The sequence below is a fragment of the Mirounga leonina genome, unplaced genomic scaffold (genome assembly GCF_011800145.1).
Source record: "Mirounga leonina isolate KUSES-001 unplaced genomic scaffold, KU_Mleo_1.0 Mir_205, whole genome shotgun sequence".
Lineage (NCBI taxonomy): Eukaryota > Metazoa > Chordata > Mammalia > Carnivora > Phocidae > Mirounga > Mirounga leonina.
In genome coordinates, this window is record NW_023270515.1 from 2230957 (window position 1) to 2255640 (window position 24684).

Genomic DNA, 24684 nt, shown 5'->3' on the forward strand with positions numbered 1-24684 from the left:
GTGTCATCAGATCTCTCCATCTGCCATTAAGAAACTAAAATGACTTCGAAAGAGAGGCCCTTAAAACCATTAATTAAAGACAACAAGTAGGGGTATCCAGCTGGCTCAGTCAGGAAAGCATGTGACGCTTGGTCATGAGATCAAACCCCACACTGGGTTTAGAGATTACTAAAAATAAATAAATAAAATTTTTTAAAAACCACAACAAATACAAGGATACAGGTGAGTCTATTATGATTATTTGCAGTCATATTTCAGGTATTAAGCTTAGTATTTTCTCAATACATTAAGTTATGATGATTAATCAACATAACAGCAAGGCATTTATTGTTCAGTGAAGTTCGAGGGACTCTGACTGGACAGTGTTAAGAAAATCTGATGTCTGTTACATGCTAGTTTACTGGATGTACTTTAAAGACCAAAGATTTAATTTTTTCTAATGGTTTAATGATTGTTTTAATGGTTAACTACACTGGCAACCTACCCTGTCTAGAAAATCAATAAGCTGAAAAACAGAAATGCTATGTCACCATGAGAGTTTAGTTCCAATTTCTTAGGTCTATAAATGGGCAAAATTTGGGGGGTATTCAAGAGTTGTATGAAAGCATATGTGTGTGCACACTTGTGCACACATCCACACAGACATGTAAAGAAAAGCAGGGGTGCCTGGGTCGCTCAGTCGTTAAGCGTCTGCCTTCGGCTCAGGTCATGATCCCAGGGTCCTGGGATCGAGTCCCACATCGGGCTCCCTGCTCAGCAGGAAGCCTGCTTCTCGCTCTCCCACTCCCCCTGCTTGTGTTCCTGCTCTCGCTATCTCTCTCTCTGTCAAATAAATAAATAAAATCTTTAAAAAAAAAAAAACAACAAAGAAAAGCAGGCATTTATAACCTGTTACAGCACATTGGATGCTCATCACCACTGTTCTCCGAAAGCAGCCCAGGGTCACTCACTATCCAAAGATGAGCAAAGCAGGAGCACTGGACCCTTTCCAGGTAAACAGCAAGGGGGCAAGAAATCTACTTAAACACCACAAGAAAAGAACCATAACATCTTAGAAGCAAAATTTCAGTTGCGTCATTTCCAGGTTCTGAAAATAAACCTATTTTATATATATATATATATCTCAGTAATGAATACATACTCTGAATAGAATCTTCAAGAAAGAGATCAGAGACATCACATAGCTCTTAAGACATTTGAAAGGGTCACAGCAGTGAAAACCAGAGCTTCTGTTTCCCAGATTATAGTTTCAGGCTATCGGTTGTAAGTGTTATCACTGAGGACTCTCACAGGTGCAAAAACCCCACTGCCCTATTTTCAGGAGCAGAAACAAGCCAAAATTGCCTCTGAGAAGTAACATGATGGCTATATGTACATTAACTTATTTCTGTCCATCAGTCAATTCACTGAAGAATATCTGAATCGAGCCACGAAAGCAATATAAAGCACTGAAGTCACACAATCCTCAAAGAGCATCAACCATCCGTATGCTAATTCTTATTAGGATGAACACAGATCCAGCGACCCAATTCAATACCTGGAACAGCCTCGAAGGTGAGCCCCATGCCCTGTGCCCCGGACGTGCCCCGCCTACCTGAGATGAGTGACACGGTATCTTTCTCCCAGGAGACGACGGTGACGTACGCCTCCACTGAGGAGGGGATAATGCACTTGAAGACCGCAACATTGCCTCTCATGGTTTTCTGGTCCTCCACACGGACTGTATAGGGCTCCCGTAAAACTGGAAGGTAAGGAGAGGACCCTTGGTAAGACACCTCAGCAGGAGCTCATTCTGGTATAAGGTCATTCAAATATATGCGCTGTAGCTTACATAGAGTAATTGTACCAAATACAGTCATTGGGGGAAAAAAGAAGAAGATAGCAGGTGGGGAAGAATGAAGGGGGGGAAATCGGAGGGATAGACGAACCATGAGAGACGATGGACTCTGAAAAACAAACTGAGGGTTCTATAGGGGAGGGGGATGGGAAGATGGGTTAGTCTGTTGATGGGTATTAAAGAGGGCACGTTCTGCATGGAACACTGGGTGTTATATGCAAACAATGAATCATGGAACACTACATCAAAAACTAATGATGTAAGGTATGGTGACTGACATAACATAAAAAAAAGACAACAGTGTGGTTTATTTGTGAAGGGGATGAAAGTGTTTAAGACATGAACTGCAGGTTTCTTCACTTTTTTTTTTTAATACATCTCTAGGAAAGCATCCATTTCTTCCAGATTATCTAATTTGCTGGCATAGAGTTGCTCATAATATGTTCTTATAATTCTTTGTATTTCTTTGGTGTTGGTTGTGATCTCTCCTCTTTCATTCATGATTTTGTTGATTTGGGTCATTTCTCTTTTCTTTTTGATAAGTCTGGCCAGGGGTTTATCAATCTTGTTCATTCTTTCAAAGAACCAGCTCCTAGTTTCGTTGATCTGTTCTACTGTTCTTTTGGTTTCCATTTCATTGATTTCCACTCTGATCTTTATTATTTCTCTTCTCCTGCTGGGTTTAGGCTTTATTTGCTGTTCATTCTCCAGCTCCTTTAGGTGTAGGGTTAGGTTGTGTACTTGAGACCTTTCTTGTTTCTTGAGAAAGGCTTATATTGCTATATACTTTCCTCTTAGGACTACCTTTGCTGTATCCCAAAGATTTTGAACAGTTGTGTTTTCATTTTCACTTGTTTCCATAAATTTTTTTAATTCTTCTTTAATTTCCTGGTTCATTCATTCATTCTTTAATAGGATGCTCTTTAGCCTCCATGTATTCGAGGTCCTTCCAACTTTCCTCTTGTGATTGAGTTCTAGTTTCAAAGCATTGTGGTCTGATAATAGGCAGGGAATGATCCCAATCTTTTGGTACCGGTTGAGACCTGATTTGTGACCTGGGATGTGATCTATTCTGGAGAATGTTCCATGGGCACTAGAGAAGAATGTGTATTCTGTTGCTTTGGGATGGAATGTTCTGAATATATCTGTGAGGTCCATTTGGTCTAGTTGTCATTTAAAGCCTTTATTTCCTTGTTGATCTTTTGCTTAAATGATCTGTCCATTTCAGTGAGGGGGGTGTTAAAGTCCCCCATTATTATTGTATTGTTGTCGATGAGTTTCTTTGCTTTTGTTATTAACTGCCTTATATAATTGGCTGCTCCCATGTTAGGGGCACAGATATTTACAATTGTTAGATCTTCTTTTTGGATAGACCCTTTAAGTAGGATATGGTATCCTTCCTCATCTCTTATTACAGTCTTTGGTTTAAAATCTGATTTGTCTGATATAAGGATGACCACCCCAGCTTTCTTTTGGTGTCCATTAGCATGGTAAATGGTTTTCCACCCTCTCACTTTCAATCTGGGGATGTCTTTGGGTCTAAAATGAGTCTCTTGCAGACAGCATATGGATGGGTCTTGTTTTTTTATCCAATCTGATAGCCTGTGTCTTTTGATTGGGGCATTTAGCCCATTTACATTCAGGGTAACTATTGAAAGATAGGAATTTAGTGCCATTGTATTGCCTGTAAGGTGACTGTTACTGTATATTGTCTGTGTTCCTTTCTGGTCTATGTTGCTTTTAGGCTCTCTCTTTGCTTAGAGGACCCCTTTCAATATTTCTTGGTAGTGCTGGTTTTGTGTTTGCAAATGCCTTTATTTCTTGTTTGTCCTGGAAGCTTTTTATCTCTCCTTCTATTTTCAATGACAGCCTAGCTGGATATAGTATTCTTGGCTGCATATTTTTCTCACTTAGTGCTCTGAATATATCCTGCCAGTCCTTTCTGGCCTGCCAGGTCTCTGTGGATAGGTCTGTTGCCAATCTAATGTTTCTACCATTGTAGGTTACATATCTCTTCTCCCGAGCTGCTTTCAGGATTTTCTCTTTGTCTCTGAGACTTGTGAGTTTTACTATTAGATGTCGGGGTGTTGACCTATTTTTATTGATTTTGAGGGGGGTTCTCTGTGCCTCCTGGATTTTGATGCCTGTTTCCTTCCCCAAATTAGGGAAGTTCTCTGCTATCATTTGCTCCAATATACCTTCTGACCCTCTCTCTCTTTCTTCTTCTTCTGGGATCCCAATTATTCTAATGTTTCGTTTTATGGTATCGCTTATCTCTCAAATTCTGCCCTCGTGATCCAGTAGTTGTTTATCTCTCTTTGTCTCAGCTTCTTTATTTTCCATCATTTGGTCTTCTATATGACTGATTCTCTCTTCTGCCTCATTTATCCTAGCAGTTATCCCATTTTTGATTGCACCTCATTAATAGCCTTTTTGATTTCGACTTGGTTAGATTTTAGTCATTTCTTCAGAAAGTGTTTCTCTAATAACTTCCATGCTTTTTTCAAGCCCAGCTAGTATCTTTGAAGTGATGATTCTGAACTCTAGATCCGGCATCATACTAATGTCCATATTGAGTAGGTTCCTAGCAGGCGGTACTGCCTCTTGTTCTTTTTGTTGAGGTGATTTTTTTCCATCTTGTCATTTTGTCCAAAGGAGAACGGATGAATGAGAGGACAAACTGCTAACAGGGTAACAATGTCCCCAGAAAATATACACTAAACAAATCAGAATAGACCTGAAACTGGAGGGAAAGAAAGGGAAAGAAAGAAAAAAGAAAAAGAAAAAAAGAAAGAAAAAGATAAAAACAAATAAAAACAAAACAAAACAAAAAAACAGAATATGATCAAATATGATCAGGGTGGTGCATAGATCAGTGCCACACACTAGATTTGGGGCGTATTTTGGTCTGTTAGAAGAAAGTGCCTCCCAAAATTTTAAAGAAAGAAAAACTTATATATGTACAAAAATAAGGGTTAGTACGATGAAGGGATGGAATATGACTGTAAAGATGAAAATTATAAAAGATTTTATAAAAGGAATTGATAAGAAGTTGGTTGAAAAAAGAAAGAAGAGGATTAAAAAAAAAGGGGGGGGAGAGAATGTGATCAGCCAGGAGATTAGAACAAAGCCATACACTAGAGATTTAGGGTATATTTTGATCTGTTGGAAGAAACTGTATCTCAAAATTTTAAAGAGAGAACAACTTATATATATATATATATGCCAAAAATAAGGGTAACTACTATGGATGGATAGAATATGACTCTAAAAATGAAAAATAAAAATGTATTTTAAAAAAGGGATTGGTAAGATGTTGGTTGAAAAAGGGCAAAAGAAAAATTAAAAAAAAAAAGACAGTTAAAAAAATTAACTTTGAAAGACTCAGGAATCATGGTATAGAAGCTATGGATTCTATGTGCAATATTCCCCTGGAGCTGGAGTTCTGCCGTTCTCATTGATCGGTAAACTTGGTCTTGGCTGGCTGTTCTCGCGGATCTTCTGGGGGAGGGGCCTGTTGCCGTGGTTTCCAAATGTCTCTGCCGGAGGCGGAATTGCCCCGCCCTTGCCCCCTCCCGGCTAAGTCATCTGCTCGGGTTTGCTCTCTGGGGCTTTTGTTCCCTGCGAGCTTTCCGTACAGCTTTGGAGGCGGAGAGTGAGAATGGCGGCCTCCCAATCTCCGCCCCGGAGGAGCCGAGAACTCGGGGCCCCGCTCCTCAGTGAGCCCCCAGAGCAAAGCCGTCAGTCACTCCCGTCTCCCCGGTCTCCGGCCGCACTCCGTGCTCCCCCGGCCTGTGACCGCGCATTTCTATCTCTGGCTCACGACCCGGGTGGAGTCTCCAAACCCAGCAGATCCCTGCGGTGCACTCCCCCCCGGCTCCTCCCGGGGGAGGAAGGTGAGTCTCCCCGGATCTGCCGCTTGTTGGGTCCCTGCTGGAGGAGCAGGGGCCCGACTGGGCCGCGGATCACGGTTTAGGGCCACCCCGAGCTGAGAGCCCGCACCTGGGCTCCGCCTCTGCAGCCGGCTTCCCTGCTCCGATACCTGGGAGCTCTGCTGCACTTGGGCACCCCCGGTCTTTCTGTGACCCCGAGGGTCCTGAGACCACACTGTCCCACGAGGGTTCCACCCCCCGCTGAGCCACCAGAGTGACGTCCCTCGGCGGAGCAGGCTTTTAAAAGTTCCGATTTTGTGCTCCGCGGCTCTATCACTTGCCAGAAGCGGCCGCCGGAGGCCCCTCCCCCGCCGTCTATCCTCCCGAATATCGCCTCGGATTCACTTCTCCGCACGTCCTACCTTCCAGAAAGTGGTCGCTTTTCTGTTCAGAGAGTTGTTGCTCTTCTTTTCTTTGATCTCCTGTTGAGTTTGTAGGTGTTCAGAGTGGTTTGATCCCTATCCAGCTGAATTCCTGGGAGCAGACGAGATCCAGGTCTCCTACTCCTCCGCCATCTTGCTCCGCCCCCAGCAACCACACTGTTTTCTAAATGGCAAGAGCATTTCTAAAAACAGCTCATTCTGCCCCCTCCATGCACCTGGAAGTGTAAAGTAGCTTTTTTTTTTTTAATTTTATTATGTTATGTTAGTCACCATACATCATTAGTTTTTGATATAGTGATCCACGATCCATTGTTTTCATATAACACCCAGTGCTCCATGCAGTATGTGCCCTCCTTAATACCCATCACCGGGCTAACCAATCCCCCCTCCCCCTTCCCCTCTAGAACCCTGTTTGTTTCTCAGGTCCATAGTCTCTCATGGTTCATCTCTCCCTCCAATTCCCCCCCCCATTTTTCCCTTCCTTCTCCTAATGTCCTCCATGTTATTCCTTATGTTCCACAAATAAGTGAAACCATATGATAATTGACTTTCTCTGCTTGACTTATTTCACTTAGCATAATCTCCTCCAGTCCCATCCATGTTGATGTAAAAGTTGGGTATTCATCTTTTCTGATGGCTGAGTAATCTTCTTATGATCATAGGACACTGCTCTCCCTGTCCCCTGAGGACAAAGGAAAAATTTTCTGACTGTAAAGAAAGAGTTTAAAAAAAAATCAAGAAAGGCAACCTCTCCTGGGAATTCTTAAAAACTAGGTGACAGTTAAAGTAACTCTGCATAAGTGATTTTTTTTTTTTTTGACAGTTGTAAAACAGTCTTAGAAACAACTACTCCACTTCCCTTGGCTTAGGGAAGGATGCTGCTTAGGGAGCCTGCCCCAGCACCTCCAACAATAGGAGTAGCCCTAAAACTCTCCAAGGGGACATCCATGAGCTAGATGTCTGGGTTAGAGGCAGGGTGACAGTGGGGTTCAGGGCCCACCCTGCAAGCCCACCTGCCTGGGTTCATAGCGAAGTCCATCCACTCCCACAGTGAGTGAATGCCCTTGCCATCTAGACAACAGGGATTTTGATGATAAATCTACCACTGGGGGAATGCAATGACTCAGTCAGTTAAGGTAGGTACAGCACTCAGGATGGTGCCTGCCATGAGCAGGTGGGGTAAGGTTATGGATACCAGCAGCGAGAACTGGATCCACACCATCACCCAACAGGAGGAAGATCTTTGTCTCCAGGATAAGGAGAAATCAGGCTCTAATCCAAGCCATGCCTCACCCCAGTTCAATAAATATGGGTGCAAGCCTCACTTCTCCCAAGCTTTATTTTCCTCAAACTTAAAATGAGGGGGTTGGGACAGGAAGATTCTCAAAGTCTGAGTTTTAGAAGTCTCTGGTTTTCTAAGATAGCCACAGAGACCACTTCTCTCATCATCCATTCAGCGTTCTTCATGTTTTAGCCATTTACTGGACAAATACGTGTCAAGAAAACTGGCTGTGGAATTACTTTTTAAAGAAATCAGCATACCAATGAAAATAGGAATGAGTTTCTAAAGGGTAATCTCTTAATTGGCAGAGGTGAACGTTCTAGAAGAAGATTTTTAAGATGGGCGCTAGTTCTGTGATATGCTGAGTATTTTAGTATTAAAGCATGCCCTTATTCAGAGGATTGCTCCCCAAGCCCTGCTTTTAACATTAGTATTTAATATTTTCCTAACTTGGAGAATTTTTTTTCATTCCTGTCTCAAACCAGAGAGATTTTCAGAAGTTTGGGACTCTCCTGAGACCCCCATCTGTGCACTCCATAGCAGTCTGATGCGATGTGCCAAGCACTGCTTGCCAAAAAGTCCCCAAGGGCAATAGCTCAGGTGCTCAAGAGCCTGGCCTCAGAAACATTATCATTATACACAGGAGCAGGAACTGACTTTGTACAGGAAAATACCTCGATCAGTAACACTTTGGGGAGGGCGGAGGTCCATAGTCATAGGTCGGAAAGAGGCGACAAAGAAGTAAAGTAACCAAACTCATTAATAAATGAGGATTGGGGTGTGGTGGAGGGAAGAAGACAGAGGAGAGGAAGGGGTCGAGAAGAGAAGAGGAAGGGACTGGACAACCTGGCTGAGGTCCGAAGAGTCCATTAGCACAGGGATAGGTTCACCGGAGCAGGTGCAGGAATCCAATGTAAGTCTGTGTGTTTGCAGGATGCTGGCTGTGAACTATAAAATCACTTCATCTCCTCAAACTTCCAGTGCACTCTGCTCCACACAAATGGCTCAGGTGGAGGAAATTTTCATGGAAATTAAGGCCAGGGAGCCTACTTCTCTGTCCCAGCCAGGGAAGAGCAGGGACAAGAGAAGATGCCCATAGAGAGATAGAGGAAGCGCCTTCCCAGCGGGCATGCAGTCATGCGCTAGGTGCCGGTCACCAGAGCCACAGAGAGGGACCACATAGGGACTTTCCCTGTTTGCATCCAAAGTCCTGCACCCTCAGAACTCCTCAGTCCAGGCCTCCCACACATACCATGGGGCACCCTCTCCCTTTCAACTGCCCACTGCTCTCACCTACACCCTCTATCCCTCACGTCAGCCCCAAAGAGCCCAGATTTTCTTGAGGCCGGGATACAACCTGGGTGCACTGCACTCCACTCAGCGCAGAAAGAATAAGGCATGGGAGGAAATACTCCACTCCCTCACTAGATTCTTCTTCCCACAGGGAGCCTTTAAAAAAATTACTGTAGAACTTCTAACAATGCTTGGCATATAGGAGTTATAGTAGGTGCTCAATAAATGCTTGGAGAAAGAATAAATAAAAATCACAGAGCTTCCCTGTTGCAAGTATTTTTAACCCTATTGTAGAATATAATCATTATCTTTTGTTTTAAAAAAACAACTTGGGTTTTCATTACAGATCTCCACCTTATTAATGAAAATGTTTCTTCCTGAGGCCCCCACAACTTAAGAAGCCAACACTGCTATCTATCGGAATATACCTCTCATAGCACAATACAAGTATCCCAGGATCACAGTAAGCCTCCCCAAGGCACTTGGTACATCTAGTCCTTACTACCACTACTTAGGGGAACAGAGACTAGACTACAAACCTAAGATCTGGGCAAAAACTAAATGTTATTTTAAACATGATTGACATTTATATTACAGGATAGGGTAACCTAAGCCTTGCACCTTGTGTCCTAAGCTGGGCTCTCCCCAGAAGCAGGCTGGAGCTGAGGAGCTGGGAGAAAGTGACTGACTGTAGACATGATCCCAGGAGGACCAGTGAGAGAGAGGCTGGGGATGCAGAGCAGGGCAGGGTCAGCAGCTAAGCCAGGGTGTGATTTCAGGGCAGTCCCAGCCTCCATCTGATCCCTAGGGGAGCTGTGAATGTGAATTACACTTAGAGCTCCTCTCACTCCATGCCTAGAGCTGGAACTTTATCCTTAGAGCAGTCTGGCGCTGGCTCAGGGCTGGTCCCAGGGCCCGGCATTCCCAAGCACTCCCCACTCGGTGCATATGAAGCGACTCCAGGACACCAACCATCCTCTGAAGTCTCTCTGTGTGAGCTCTCAGCAACCAGCACGCAGAGCCAAGGGATCTGACTCAAGGGCTGCCAATTGTGTCCATGATGGTCCTCTTAGCCCTCCTTAGTCAAATTTACAAGCTTTGAAGTCTTTCCATAAGATCTAATGTGGTAAGGGGATGAGAAGAGAGAATCTACAGTGATGTGGCTTTGGGGCAAATTCAGGCACATTGAGTGAGCAGGGATCTCAGGGCTGATGTGCATTTGGAGAACCCACCCCTCTCTGTTAGACTTCATCCTTTCAAATGCAAAGACCCTTTAAAACATAAATATGAATAAACAAGGAATAGTCTCATTTCATATTCTACTATGAAAATGAATTTAACCAAGTCAGGCCAAGCACATAACTCCTGGGGCCCAGAGCAAATTAAAAATCCAGGAGCCCTTATCCGAAGGGGTACATGCACCCCGATGTTTATAGCAGCAATGTCCACAATAGCCAAACTGTGGAAAGAGCCAAGATGTCCATTGACAGATGACTGGATAAAGAAGATGTGGTATATATATACAATGGAATATTATGCAGCCATCAAAAGGAATGAGATCTTGCCATTTGCAACGACGTGGATGGAACTGGAGGGTATTATGTTGAGTGAAATAAGTCAAACAGAGAAAGACATGTATCATATGATCTCACTGATATGAGGAATTCTTAATCTCAGGAAACAAACTGAGGGTTGCTGGAGTGGTGGGTGGTGGGAGGGATGGGGTGACTGGGTGATAGACACTGGGGAGGGTATGTGCTCTGGTAAGTGCTGTGAATTGTGCAAGACTGTTGAATCTCAGATCTGTACCTCTGAGACAAATAATGCAATATATGTTAAGAGAAAAAAAAAAAAAGAAGAAGAAGAAGGTAGCGGGAGGGGAAGAATGAAGCGGGGGAAATCGGAGGGGTGGACGAACCATGAGAGACGATGGACTCTGAAAAACAAACTGAGGGTTCTAGAGGGGAGGGGGGTGGGAGGATGGGTTGGCCTGGTGGTGGGTATTGAGGAGGGCACATTCTGCATGGAGCACTGGGTGTTATGCACAAACAATGAATCATGGAACACTTCATCTAGAACTAATGATGTAATGTATGGGGATTAACATAAGAATAAAAAAAAAAAATCCAGGAGCCCTTATTTACAAAAGAGGGGAAAAGGCCCACGAAGATACTAGAAATATAAAACTTTTTCCTTCTCCTGTGGTCTTTCTCCCAACCTGTCATAGTGTTTTTTATTTGCTGCTCAATGTCACACTCCCTGGGATGCAGGACAGACACTGAGCAGGTACACACCATCACAGGAGCTCTGGATCCCACTCCGCTGGGCACACACAGCCCACCAGCCACAGGGCTCCTCCTGCCAGTGTCTGGGCTGACGCACCATGCCCCAGCTAGGGATGGAGAAGGCAATCTCCCTTCCCTGTTACCCCTCCCGTGGTGGACAGGTGACCTCTAAGGGATTACAGCCTCCATGCTAACTTGGGGAAGGGGTGGCTTTCACCATGCCCCACTTCAGAGCATGTGCACCACTCCTACCCACACTCCTGCCCCAGCCAGGATGGAGGGTGGCAGTGGTTGCTGGACAGGGGCAGAGAGGAGAGGCCAGGCAGGGCCAGAGCACTCAGCTTCAGAGGGCCCGCAGTGGTCATAGTGGGGTTAGGGAGGTGGAGCCTAAGTGGGGCTCTGGGTACCCAGAGACTGGAGAGAGGGTTGCTAAGAACCCATCTGGAGGAGGTGGCATGAGGCAGGACCCTGCAAGAGCTGAGGCACTGAGCTCCCAGAGCCTGTCCCATTGTCCCATTATCTTTATTTACGAAACACAAATGGAGAGAGAAAAGCATTAATGTTTCAAGGGGGCAACAGGATAGCATTAAGCCAGAACTCCAGGACCTTCTCAGCACTGGGCCCTGTGGGACTGCTCCCAGCCCGGGATGTCGGTCCCATGCAGCAATCAGACAATGGGGGATAATGGGGTGGAGGTAAGTCAGAAGAAAGTTTGAAGAATTGGGCACTACAGGGGAGGTGGGTCTGGGTGGCCCTCCTCTCCTGATGGGTTGGACTCGGATTGTTCCTACCCTTTGATGCCTACTTCCAAAGTAATAAAACATAAACAAATGCTCATGTGTCAGATTTCTCTGGAACACCAGAGGACTTAGGGCTAGGAGGAGGGTTGACGCCTGTCTTCCCTGTTTAGGAAATGGTCATCTGAGGTACAATGTGACCTGGAGGCACATTAGTTTTATAGAAATTGGGTTTCGTTCTATTATATTTTGTAGCCGATTACTTAATAAATTGAGATGTGCCTCAAATAATCAGTTACATCTTGAATACACCTTCATGTCAAGCACTGTCTCAGGGACTATGGAGATCCTAACACTTATGGAATGATCAGCTGAAGAAAGAAAATTCAGGTGGCAGAAAAACTAGAAGAAAACAATCAAAGACTGATGGGCCTGGGTGAGAGAGAAGGATGGAACTGGGGAAGGAGGCACTTGAGCTGGCACCAAAGGACAGGAGGAATTAGAGGTGGAGAAGAAAGAGGGAGAAGAGCGAAGGTGACATGCGCAGGGAATATTGCAGAGACTGTGAGGCACGGGACCAGCACCTTTTAGGTAAACTGGCTTCCAACCACAACTCCTATGAACAGGCAATGACAGGCTCACAGAAATCCCCTTTTCCTTGTCTGAAAATGGAAATAAGTTCAACCTCGCCTGGTTGTGCAGATTAAAATAGAGAATGCCTCAAAATACTTGGCACAATGTCCAGCCCATAACCACTTTATTCACTGAGTCTGACTGCTGGCAAGAGGAGCTGATCTGAGCTACCAGAAGCTGAAAGAGGAGACTTCTTTGAAGACACGATTGCTTTGGAACCTGCAACTGGGCCCTGAGAAGGGCCCTACAACCTCTTTCTCTTTGATCCTGGCTTCACCCTTCTCTTTTTCCACAGGCTTCCTCTGTTTTTCTGGTCCACATGGAGGATGAAAGATGTTCAACCCACAGTTCCCAAGCATCCTGAGGAAAGACAGATACTCTGTCAAGATTTCCATTTCAAAATCAGAAAGCAGAGAAATGGATAGAACAATCTGCTTAGCTGCTCTCTCTCAGTACAACCACCTATGAGCAGAGGTTCCAGACTATTTTGTGTGATGTAGAGGCAAGAGACAACTAAGGGGCTTACTGTGGGCTGGGCAGCGCAGCACAGAGACATGCAACTTCTAATAGCTACTGGTACTCTGAACATCAAGACAACTCTTAAGTAACTAGGTCAGCCAAATACTATTACTTGTTTTTTCTCAGAACAACTTTAGCAAGATACAATTGGCATACACTAAAACAACATGTTTACTTATAAGTTTTGACATATGTAGACACTCATGAGGTCACCGCCACAATCAAGATAATGAACAGACCCATCACCTGAAAAGTTAACTTGTTTTCCTCTGTGAACCATCCTTCCCACCCTCTTTCACAGGCAAACATTGACGTGCTTTCCATAATTATAGATTAATTTACACGCTTCAGAGTCTTATATAAATGGACTCATACAGTACCTACATTTTTATCTGGCTTATTTCACTCAGTGTAGTTATTTTGAGATTCCTCCCTGCTACTATGTTTATCAATACAGTACTCCCTCCTTATCTGTGGTTTTCCTTTTCGTGGTTTCAGTTACCCATGGTCAACCATGGTCTGGCAGCACATGATCTTCCTTCTGACATATCATCAGAAGGTCAATAGTAGCCTCAGGCCACATCACAATGTGCATATCATTCATCCCACTTCATCTCATCACAGAGGCATTTTATAATCTCACATCATCACAAGAAGAAGGCAATAAGCCACAGCAAAATAAGATATTTTGAGAGAGAGACCACATTCACATAACTTTTATTACAGCACATTGTTTTAATTTTATGATTGTTGTTAATGTCTTACTGTGCCTAATTTATATATTAAACTTTATCCTAGGAATGTATGTATAGGAAAACACACAGTACATATAGACTTTGTTACTATTCATGGTTTCAGGCATCCACTGGGTACCTTGGAACAAGTCCCCAGTGGATAAGGAGGGGGGACTCTGTAGTCCATTCTTTTTCATCCAATTTTATGGGTAAACCACAATTTGTTTACTCATTTGTCTGTTGATGGGCTTTGACCCATTTTTGGCTATTACAAATAAAGCTGCTATGAACATCCATGTAAAAGTCTTTGTATGGACATATGCTTTGGTTAAATACCTAAGAATAGAATGGCTGGAATATATGGCAGGTATATGTTCATCTTTTAAGGAAATTGCCAAACTATTTTCCAAAGGAGCTGTACCATCTTACATTACCACCAGAAGTGCATGAGAGTCCCAGCTGATGCATCTTCTCACTTACACTTGGTCTGGCCATTGTGTTTACTTTGAGATTTGTAGAGATATCTCACTGTAGTTTTAATCTGCATTTCCTCGAAGGCTGATGATGTTAAACACCTTTTCATGTGCTTACTAGCCTTTTACTTATTGTTCTTGCCTTATTGCCCTGACTACCACCTCCAGTACAATATTGAAAAGAAGTGGTGAAAGCACACAGCACACATCCTTTTATTCTTCATCTTTAGAGGAAAAGCAATCTTTGACCATTAAGATGTTAGCTAGAGTAGGTGCTTTTTATTAACATGAGGAAGTTCACTTCTATTCCTAGTCTTCTGAGAATTTTTATCATAAGTGACTGTTGTATTTTGTCAATGCTTTTCTGCATCGATTGAAATGATCACATGGTTTTTATTTTTAAAATGTTAATATGGTAAACTCCCTGGATTACTTTTCAAATGTGAAACTAATCTTACATTCTGGAGATAAGGCCAACATAGTCATGATGTATTATCCTTTTTCTTTGTTGTTGAATTCAATTTGCTAAAATTTTGTTTTTAGAATTTTTACATCTATATACTCATGAGAGATACTTGTTTTTCTTTTTTTTTAATTTTATTTTATTATGTTATGTTAGTCACCATACGATACATCATTAGTTTTTGATGTTTTTCTTTTCCTCTTGTAATGTCTTTATCTTGTTTTAATAGCAAGGTAGTGCTAATCTCATAAAATGATTTGGGAAATATTTTCTCCTTGTCAGTTTCCTGGAAAAGTTTGTGTAGAATTTTTATTATTTCTTCCTTGTGTTTGGTAGAATTCAACAGTAAATCCATTTGAGCCTGGAATTTCATTGTAGAAAATTTTTTATTACAAATTCAAATTCTTTAAAAGATACAGGGTTCTTCAGTTTATCTATTTCTTCTTGAAAAAGTTTTGGTATTTTATGTCTTTTAAGGAGTTTCTCATTACATCTAAGTTGTTGAACTTATTGACAAACACTTGTCCTTAATAGTTTATTATAATTTTAATATCTGTAGAATATATACTGATATAACCTTCCTCATTCTTGACATTGGTAATTTGTCTTCTTTCTTATTTTTCTTTTCAGTCTGGCCAGAAGTTTCTCAATTTTATTGATTTTTTTCCAAAGAACTAAGTTTTGGCTTCATAGATTTTCTATGTTTTATAATTTATTGATTTTTACTCTGATTTTTCTTCTTTCCTTTCTGCCTATATTGGTTTTAATTTGTTCTTCTTTTCTAGTTTTAAGATGGAAGCTGATACCAATATTTGAGACCATTTTTATTTCTAATCGGGGTTTTTAAAACTATAACTGTCCCCCAAGCACTGTTTTAGTGGCATCCCCAAAATTCTTTCTTAGATCTTGTGCTTTCATTTTCATTCCATTCAAAACACCTTTAATTTTCCTTCTGCTTTTTCTTTTGCACAGACTATTTAGTTATTTAGTATCCTAATATTTGGAGGTTTCCTGGAGTTAGTGATTACTATCTTAATTCCATTGCAGTCAAAGAACACATTTTATATAATTTTATTTTTTAAAAACTCATCTGAGACTTTCTTCATTCCCCATAATGTGGTTTATATTGGTAAATTTCTGTGTGACCTTGAAAATAATGTGCATTGTGCTAAATTTCTGTGTGACCTTGAAAATAATGTGCATTGTGCTATTGTTGGATTCATTGTTCTCTATTTAAATGTTAATATGGTCAAATATTTAATAGTGTTGTTCAAATATTCTTTATCCTTGCTGATTCTGCCTACTGCTCATTAATAAAAGAGGGGTATTGAAATCTCCAATGACAAATTTTGATTTGTTTCTCCTCAAAGTTCTTTCAGTTTTTATTTTATGTATTTTGAAGTGCTGTTGTAGGGGGCATAAATATTTAGAATAGTCATATCTTCTCAATTAAATGGCTCCTTTGTATTATGAAATGAACTTTAGCCCTGATAAAATTCTTTGCTCTGAAATATATTTTGATATTAATGTACTTACTCCAATTTTTTTATATTTTTGACTAAATTTATTTGAGTTAATAGCATAGTACATATTTTCCCATCCTGTTACCTTTAATATATCTGCATCTTTATATTTAAAGTACATTTCTTTTAAGCAATATTTGAAACTAATCTAGCGATTTCTGCCTTTTAAATCAGATAGTTGGAGCATTTATATTTAATGTGCATATTGGAATGGTTAGGTTTAAATTCATCATCTTGGCTTTTTTATTTCTATTTTTACCATCTGCTCTTTGTTTCCTTTTTCCTATTTTTTATTCTTTGTTTAGAATTGAGAATTTTTTTAATGATTCCATTTTTTCTCCTTTATTATGAAGCTTATAAGCCATAACTCTCTGTTTTGCTATAGTGATTGCTTTACATTTTATAACATACATCTGTAACTTATCATAATCTATATTCAGGTGATATTATGCAACCTCACATATAAGAAAAAAAACTTACAATACTATACTTCCCCACCTTACTCCAGGCCTAAATGTTATTATTGTCATACATTTTACTCATATATATGTTACAAACCCCACAAGACATTATTATTATGTTTGTTTAAACAGTCAATTGTCTTTTAAAAGATTGTAAGTACCAAAAAATTATGATTTAAAGCAATCTACAGATTTGATGTGAACCCCATCAAAATACCAATGGCATTTTTCACAGAACTAATGGCATTTTTCACAGAATCCTAAAATTTTATGGAACCACAAAAGACCATGAATAGCTAAAGCAATCTTGAGAAAGAAGAACAAAGCCAGAGGTATCATGCTCCTTGATTTCAAACTATACTACAAAGCTATAGTAATCCAAAAAGTATGGTACTGACACAAAAACAGACACATAGATCAATGGAATAGAATAGAGAGCCCAGAAATAAACCCATGCATATATGGTCAATTAATCTATGACAAAGGAGGCAAGAATAGACAATGGGGAAAAGACAGTCTCTTCAATAAATGGTGCTGGGAAAACTGGAGAGCCACATGCAAAAGAATAAAACTGGACCACTTTCTTACACTAAAATCAACTCAAAACGGATTAAAAACTTGAATGTAAGACCTGAAGCCATAAAACTGCTAGAAGAAAACATAGACTCGTAGAAGAAAAACATAGGCAGTAAACTCTCTGACATTTGTCTTAGCAATATTTTTCTGGACCAGTCTCCTCCTACAAGGAAGAGAAAAGCTAAAACAAACAAATGGGACTCCAGTGAACTAAAAAGCTTTTTCACAGTCAAAGAAACCATTAACAAGATGAAAAGGCAACCCATTGAATGGGAAAAGATATTTGCAAACCAAACATCTGATAAGGGTTAATACCCAAAATATATAAAGAACTCACACAACTTAATATCAAAACAACAACAACAAACACAAAAATTTAATCTGACTCAAGATTGGGCGAAGGACTGGAACAGACATTTTTCCAAAGACATGCAGATGACCAACAGGTACACGCAAGGATGTTCAATATCATTAATCATCAGGGAAATGAGGTATCACCTCACATTGCTCAGATTTGTTATTATCAAAAAGACAAGAAATAACAAGTGTTGGCAAGAATGTAGAGAATAGGGAACCCTCATGTACTGTTAGTGGGAATGTAAAGTGGTGCAGCCACTATGGAAAACAGTATGGAGGTTCCTCAAAAAATTTAAATAGAACTACCATACAATCCAGTAGTTCTACTTCTGGATATTTATCTGAAACAAAAACTCCAATTCAAAGAGATATATGCATCCCTATGTTACCTGCAGTGTTATTTACAACAGCAAAGATATGGAGGCAAACTAAGGGTCTGTCGATAGGTGTATAAAGAATATAAGGTGTGTGTGTGTGTAAAATAGAATATTATTCACACATAAGAAAATGACTAACATAATAAAATAAAATTTAAAAAAATTCTTTAACAAAAAAAAAATTGTTTTAAAAGAAAAAAAAAAAAAAAAAAAAAGGAAAGAAAATGAAATATTGCTATTTGTGGCAACATGGATGGACCTCTTAGAGGGTGTTATGCTAAGTGAAATAAGTTAAAGAAAGATAATATATGATTTCACTTACATGTGGAATCTAAAAAACAGAACAAATGAGCAAACAAAACAAAACAGGAATAGACTTAGAGAACCAACTATTGGTTACCAGAGCAGAGAGGTGAACTAGGTGAAGGGGATTAAGAGGTACAAAACTTCCAGTCATAAAATAAATAAATCATGGGAATGGAATATGCAGCATAGGGAATATAGTCAATAATATTATAATAACATTGTAGGGTGATGGATGGTAACTACACTTAGCAGGGGGATCATTTCTTAATGTATAAAAGTATCACTATGATGTACACCTGAAAGGAATAGGGTATTGTACATCAGAGTTATGCTTTAATTTTAGAAAAATGTAATTTATTTACCCACGTGGTTACAACTGTCACTGTTCTTCTTCCCTTCAAGTAGATCCAAGATTCCATCAGGTGTCTTTTGTCTTCTGATTGTAGGACTTCCTTTAAGATTTCTACAAGTGCCGGTCAGCGGCTGATAAATTCTTTCAGCTTTCATGTGTACAAAAAAAGCCTTTATTTTGTTTTGTTTTGTTTTGTTTTAATTTTGTTTTGTTATGTTAGTCACCATACATCATTACTTTTTGATGTGGTGATCCACGATCCACTGTTTTCGTATAACACCCAGTGCTCCATGCAGTACGTGCCCTCCTTAATACCCATCACCGGGCTAACCAATCCCCCCTCCCCCCTCCCCTCTAAAACCCTGTTTGTTTCTCAGAGTCCATAGTCTCTCATGGTTCATCTCTCCCTCTGATTTCCCCTCCATTTTTCCCTTCCTTCTCCTAATGTCCTCCATACTATTCCTTATGTTCCACAAATAAGTGAAACCATATATTTGACTTTCTCTGCTTGACTTATTCACTTAGCATAATCTCCTCCAGTCCCATCCCTGTTGATGCAAAAGTTGGGTATTCATCCTTTCTGATGGCTGAGTAATATTCCATTGTATATACGGACCACATCTTTATCCAGTCATCTGTTGAAGGGCATCTCAGCTCTTTCCACAGTTTGGCTATTGCAGACATTGCTGCTATGAACATTGGGGTGCATATGGCTCTTCTTTTCACTACATCTGTGTCTTTGGGGTAAATACGCAGGAGTGCAGTTGCTGGGTCATAGGGTAGCTCTATTTTTAACTTTTTGAGGAACCTCCACACTGTTTTCCAAAGTGGCTGTACCAACTTGCATTCCCACCAACAGTGTAAGAGGGTTCCCCTTTCTCCACAACCTCTCCAACATTTGTTGTTGCTTTCTCTGTTCATTTTTGTCATTCTAACTGGTGTAAGGTGGTATCTCAATGTGGTTTTGATTTGAATTTCCTTGATGGCTAATGATGATGAACATTTTTTCATGTGTCTGTTAGGCATTTGTATGTCTTCTTCAGAGAAGTGTCTTCATATCTTCTGCCCATTTTTTTACTTGATTATTTGTTTTTTGAGTTTGAGAAGTTCTTTATAGATCTTGGATACCAGCCCTTTATCTGTAGTGTCATTTGCAAATATCTTCTCCCATTCTGTGAGTTGCCTCTTTATTTTTTAAATAAAAATATTCTGCTGGATATAGATATAGATTTCTAGATTTACAAACTATATTTCCTTTCAGTACTTTAAAGATGTCACTTCTCTGTTTTCTCACATTGATTCTGAAGGGAAATCTGTTGTCATCCTTGGTTTTGTTCCTCTCTGTGTAACATCTCTTTTTCCTCTGGCTGTTTTTAATGTTTTGTCTTTAGACTGGTCCTGAGAAATTTGATTATGATGAGTGTTGGTGTATTTTTCATCATGTTTCATGTGCTTGGGATTTGTAGAGCTCCTTGGATCTGTGAGTTTTTACGTTTCATCAAATTTGAAAAATTTTGACCAGCATTTCAAGTATGTATTTATTTTGTTTGTTTTACCATCCACTCCTTTGGGGACTCTATTTGTGTAACAAGCTACTTGAAATATTTTTTTCCAATTTTCTTTGGAATATATTTTATTCTTTTAGGGCTGTTTTAGGTTTACAGAAAACTTCCACAGAAAGTACAGTGCTTTCCCCAAAGGGATACACTCCCTTTATCCACCCCAGCAGTCTCTCTCGTTATTAGCATGTTCCTTGGTGTTATGTGTTTGTTACAATTAAGGAGCCAGTATTTATACATTATTAGGAAGTAAAGCCCATAGTTTACGTGAACATTCCTTCTGTGCTGTGCAGTTCTATGAAGAATGTTCTGTATCCTCCATTAAGGTATCATCCAGAAGTTTCAGTGCTTAAAAATGTCATGGAACACTACATCAAAAACTAATGATGTGCTGTTTGGTGAGTAAGATAACATAATAAAAGAAAAAAAAATGTCCTGTGATCCACGTAGTCATCCCTCCTCTCCTCCACTGCCGTCCCTGGAAACCACTGATCTTTTTATTGTCTCTATATAGTTTTGGCCTTTCCAGAATGTCATAGAGTTGTAATCATACATTTTATAGCCTTTTCAGAGTGGCTTCTTTCACTTAGTGATATGCATTGACAGTTCCTCCATGTGTTTTTCGAGGTTGCATAGCTTGTTTCTTTACATTGTTAAATAATACCCCATTGTATGGATATACCATAATTAAAGAAAAAATTATTCTGATGCTTGTTAAAACGTAAAGGAAGACTTTATTCAGAACTATTGCAAATAGGACTCATGACTATTCCACCAGGGGAGAGAAATTTTTCTCAACTCCAAATACAGCAAGGACAAGTGGGGATTTCTAGCCAAAGGGCAGAGTGAGGGGATTAGGGGATAGAAGATTATCCAGAGGAGACATAAAGGCTAAAGGCAGGACTGACTCACACATCAAAGTAAGATGAGGAACTTGATCAGATATCAGAGTGGCCAGATGTCAAAGAGAGGGGTGACTGAGTAGGAGTCTTACTAAAACTGGGCTGGGGGAGGACAGACAGAAGTTCAAGGTCAAAGACTAGTCAAGAAGAGGGCTCACAGGAGCCTGACAAAGGTTTCGGCAAGGAAAAAGTCTTTGTTATTACCCGCTCGCATACTGCAGGACATCTTTGTTGCTTCCAAATTTTGGCAATTATGCATAAAGCTGCTATAAAAATTCGTATGTAGGTTTTTGTGTCCCCCACCTAGAAATTCAAGGCAGTGCACTGGGTCAGTCCCAGGGCTCGCCTGCTTCTTCCAGCTTCTCAAGAATCACTTTCCTCTATCTCCTGATGGCCAGTCTTGACAACAGTGGCTCTGTATGTCTTGTCTGCTTGTTGTTGTTTCAGAGAAAAGGGTGAATTCGGACCCTGCCACTCAACCTTGGCCATGAGCAGAAGTCCCAGTTGGATGCTATTAACCACAGTAAATGAAAGAAGAAGAATCACTAGGATTTTTTTTTACTTGCCTAAGGTCATAGTGCTGATTGCTATCTGCTGGCGGCCAGGGGCAGTAGTGCTTCAGGTGGGCCGTCTGCATTCCAGTCCTTGGAACAGAAAGGCGAAGAGGGTACTTGACATGCACGTGCAAGGTGACCTAGCCTTGCTGACTCCTGAGACATGACGGATGAAAAATGCCACTGTTGCTGACACCCAGGCCTAAGTCCAAGTTGCTGAAAACTGTGAAGAATGACAATTTCCTGTACTGCCAAAGAAGAGGTTGTGAGACCATTTTACCCACAGTCCAGGAAAATCCCAACACCAATCAAAAGGGACCCGAGACACTTAGGAAGACCTGATACATAAGGCTACCCTGTGAGCCAGTCCTCCTCCTGCTCAAATCTGCACTCCAGTTGTCACCGGGTAGCGCATACCGGACACCCCCACCTGCCCTTCCGAGCCGTCATCCAGTCCTATCCTAGCATCTACATGAAAAGGCTGAAACCAGATTTTCAAGCACCGGATCAAAAATCTAAAAGATTACAGTCATAATGTCTTCACAACAAGAAATAAAATTAAATAAGAAAATAAATTTCATGCGGGCGACATGACGGTCCATCTTGTAAGTTCCCAAGAACGCAGCAACCATGTGCTTGTTGGACATGTACTCAGTAGGATTAGGGGGTCAGGAATACCAGCACATCAACAGCAAGAACATGCTCATGCGGAAGTGGAAGGTGGTAGAGCTGCCAGATGAGATGATACCATCTCCACCCCCTAAAACATGCAGTGTCACACAAAAGTAATCAGTTTCATGACAAATTTCCAAAATGGCAGTTAAAACAGGAGTAGGCATTGAATTCCTTTATCTGACAGGAAACCTGAGAAAGAAATAGCGGATTAACGCATACAAGCATAGCTGTTTGAAGTTCCAGGTTTTTCGGTAAGTGACACTTTGTAGATTATAAACATGTTTCTATAACACATCATTAACATTTGCAGCCTGCCAAGTAAAAGGCACTCACTCTATCCTCCTGTTTGTCAGGTTTAGAGGTCTCTGTACAAATTTCATTTGCTTTATTTTAATTATTTGGGGTATCAACTTCTCATATCTCTTGATTAAAGCCAATCTTTCTCTTCCTTTCCTCAGTGTGCTCTTGCTTGGGTGCTGGAATTCATGAGCGTGTCACGGAGATCAAAATATACTTGAGAAAATGACTAGCTAGCGGGATGAACCGTAGTCTGATGTTTGATTGCTTACATCAAAGAGATCATATGCAGGAATTCAGAAACATTTCATAATTTGCTCATGTTGTGAAGTCTTAAAGCAACACCTACCTGCTTGCTGCAGAAATTATTACAAAGCTCCCCCAGCTACCAGGTGCATAAGACAACAAAGTCACATTCTCTTTGCCCTGACATTATACTGTGCCAGTCTACTGTAGTACTTGTAAGGGGAAGCTTAAAAAAAATTGAAACACTGTTTGCTAACTAGAGTCTAGCCGTGAGCTTGTTTTTCAGGGCTTTGTTAAATCTATAAAATGACACAGTATGTCCTGTATGTATACCTTTTTATGTCTATGAATCTCAGACTTATAAGAATGTAATTTTAAAAATATATAATACGTTGTTATAAAAGGGACACAACCAACTCAGGATTTTCTCTTTGGCAACATCCTAGCAACATGGGACACAGTCAAAAATGTTAAAATGATCCTCTTTTATTTCACAAGGAAGACAAGAATATTCGATTGATTCTGTTTCAGTTACATTACACCTTAATGCCAAGGTTTTATTCCACTTGAACTCTGTGTCCTCCTCCCGCCCCTTCTCCTCCCCACTCCCCCACTGCCTGCCTGTCTCTCTCTCTGACAAATAAATAAATAAAATCTTTTTAAAAAATCAAAATACAATACAATTGGGTTACAGTTTAATTCTTACCCACTTGCTATCACTAATTTTATGTCTTAGTTCTAGCGACATAAGGCATTTTGAAACCAAGTCAAGGGATGCTCGGGCATCTCAAAGAAGCCACCAACACTGTCAGAATGAACTGACCATTGGGTTTTCATTAGTTCTCAGCTGATGGCCCCTGTTTGTCACCACCCACCCCCCACCCTGCCCCCCCCAGCCCCAGCCCCTAGCAGGCATAGAGGGAAAAAAGCAGAGGAACTATACTCACCAGCCTTGATGTGGACATCCTGACTTCTAATTTTCCCTGAAGGATTTTCAGCTGTGCAATAATAAGTATTATCATGGATTAAGGTACTAAAGCTTGAAGGAGGGAAGGGAAAAATTTGGAGAGTGCCGTTGGGGTGGACGTGGCGGATCCCGGGGACATCGTAGATCTCCTCGCCCGTTGCTAGGTACCATCTGAGAGACACAGGAGGGACGCCTGCAGCGGGGCAGGGCACCAGGGTCCCCGTGGTGCTCGCAAACACTACCTCTTGCAGAGATGCATTGACAAAGTAGAGGCTGGAGTGAAGGTCCTCACTGAAAACTACAAGAAGACAACACAAGAATTGGTCAGTAAGGTGCACATTCCGAACTTGGCCTTCAGTCAACCTGGCCTCACAAGGTTGTTTTGAGAAATAATCGCCAGGTTTGACTAAAATGAAATCATTCAAAATTTCTCAACTACTATGGACAGAGAGGCTGGTACTAGGGAATAAGCTACCATCCTCACTTCATACCTTGTACACAAACTGATAAGTTATCCCAGATCTTAACTTATAATAGATTACTTACCAGCCTGTTCCCCACACCCCATTCTGCCTCCACAGTACTGACCACTACTGGGATTTATGCTGTGTATTTTGTATTCATCTATTGTCTATCTCCCCATGAGAAAAATGTCATGATTTGTTCATGCTCTTACCCAGAGCTCAGCGCCTAACACCCGGCAGGTACTGGGTGAACAGAAGCTAAAGGAATGAATGACTAGGTCCAGTCGCTAGGACCAAATTGCTCTGGTTGGGAGGTACACTGAGAGGTATTCTGAATGAAATTAGTCACAATTTTGAAAAATTAAAACCTACATTTATAGGTAAAACATTTTTAAAAAGCACAACTGTTTTTCTAAAAATAGTGTCCAATCAACGATGCATTTTTTTTTTTTATTGAAAAGGTGCAATAATAATAGAGAACTTTGACAGAAGTATCA

At 40.8% G+C, this 24684-nt stretch overlaps 1 protein-coding gene across 1 annotated transcript in view; it reads right to left on the bottom strand.

Moving 5' to 3' along the window:
• Window positions 1-24291, bottom strand: part of DSCAM (DS cell adhesion molecule) — a 651058-nt gene extending 626767 nt beyond the window's left edge. Inside the window, exons 1-3 of the mRNA XM_035028849.1 lie at window positions 24270-24291; window positions 23704-24021; window positions 1595-1741 (exon numbers count right to left, since the gene is read on the bottom strand). Of these exons, the coding sequence (XP_034884740.1) occupies window positions 1595-1741; window positions 23704-24021; window positions 24270-24291 (487 nt within the window). The remainder of the gene's footprint in view (window positions 1-1594; window positions 1742-23703; window positions 24022-24269) is intronic.
• Window positions 24292-24684: the final 393 nt, after the last annotated feature.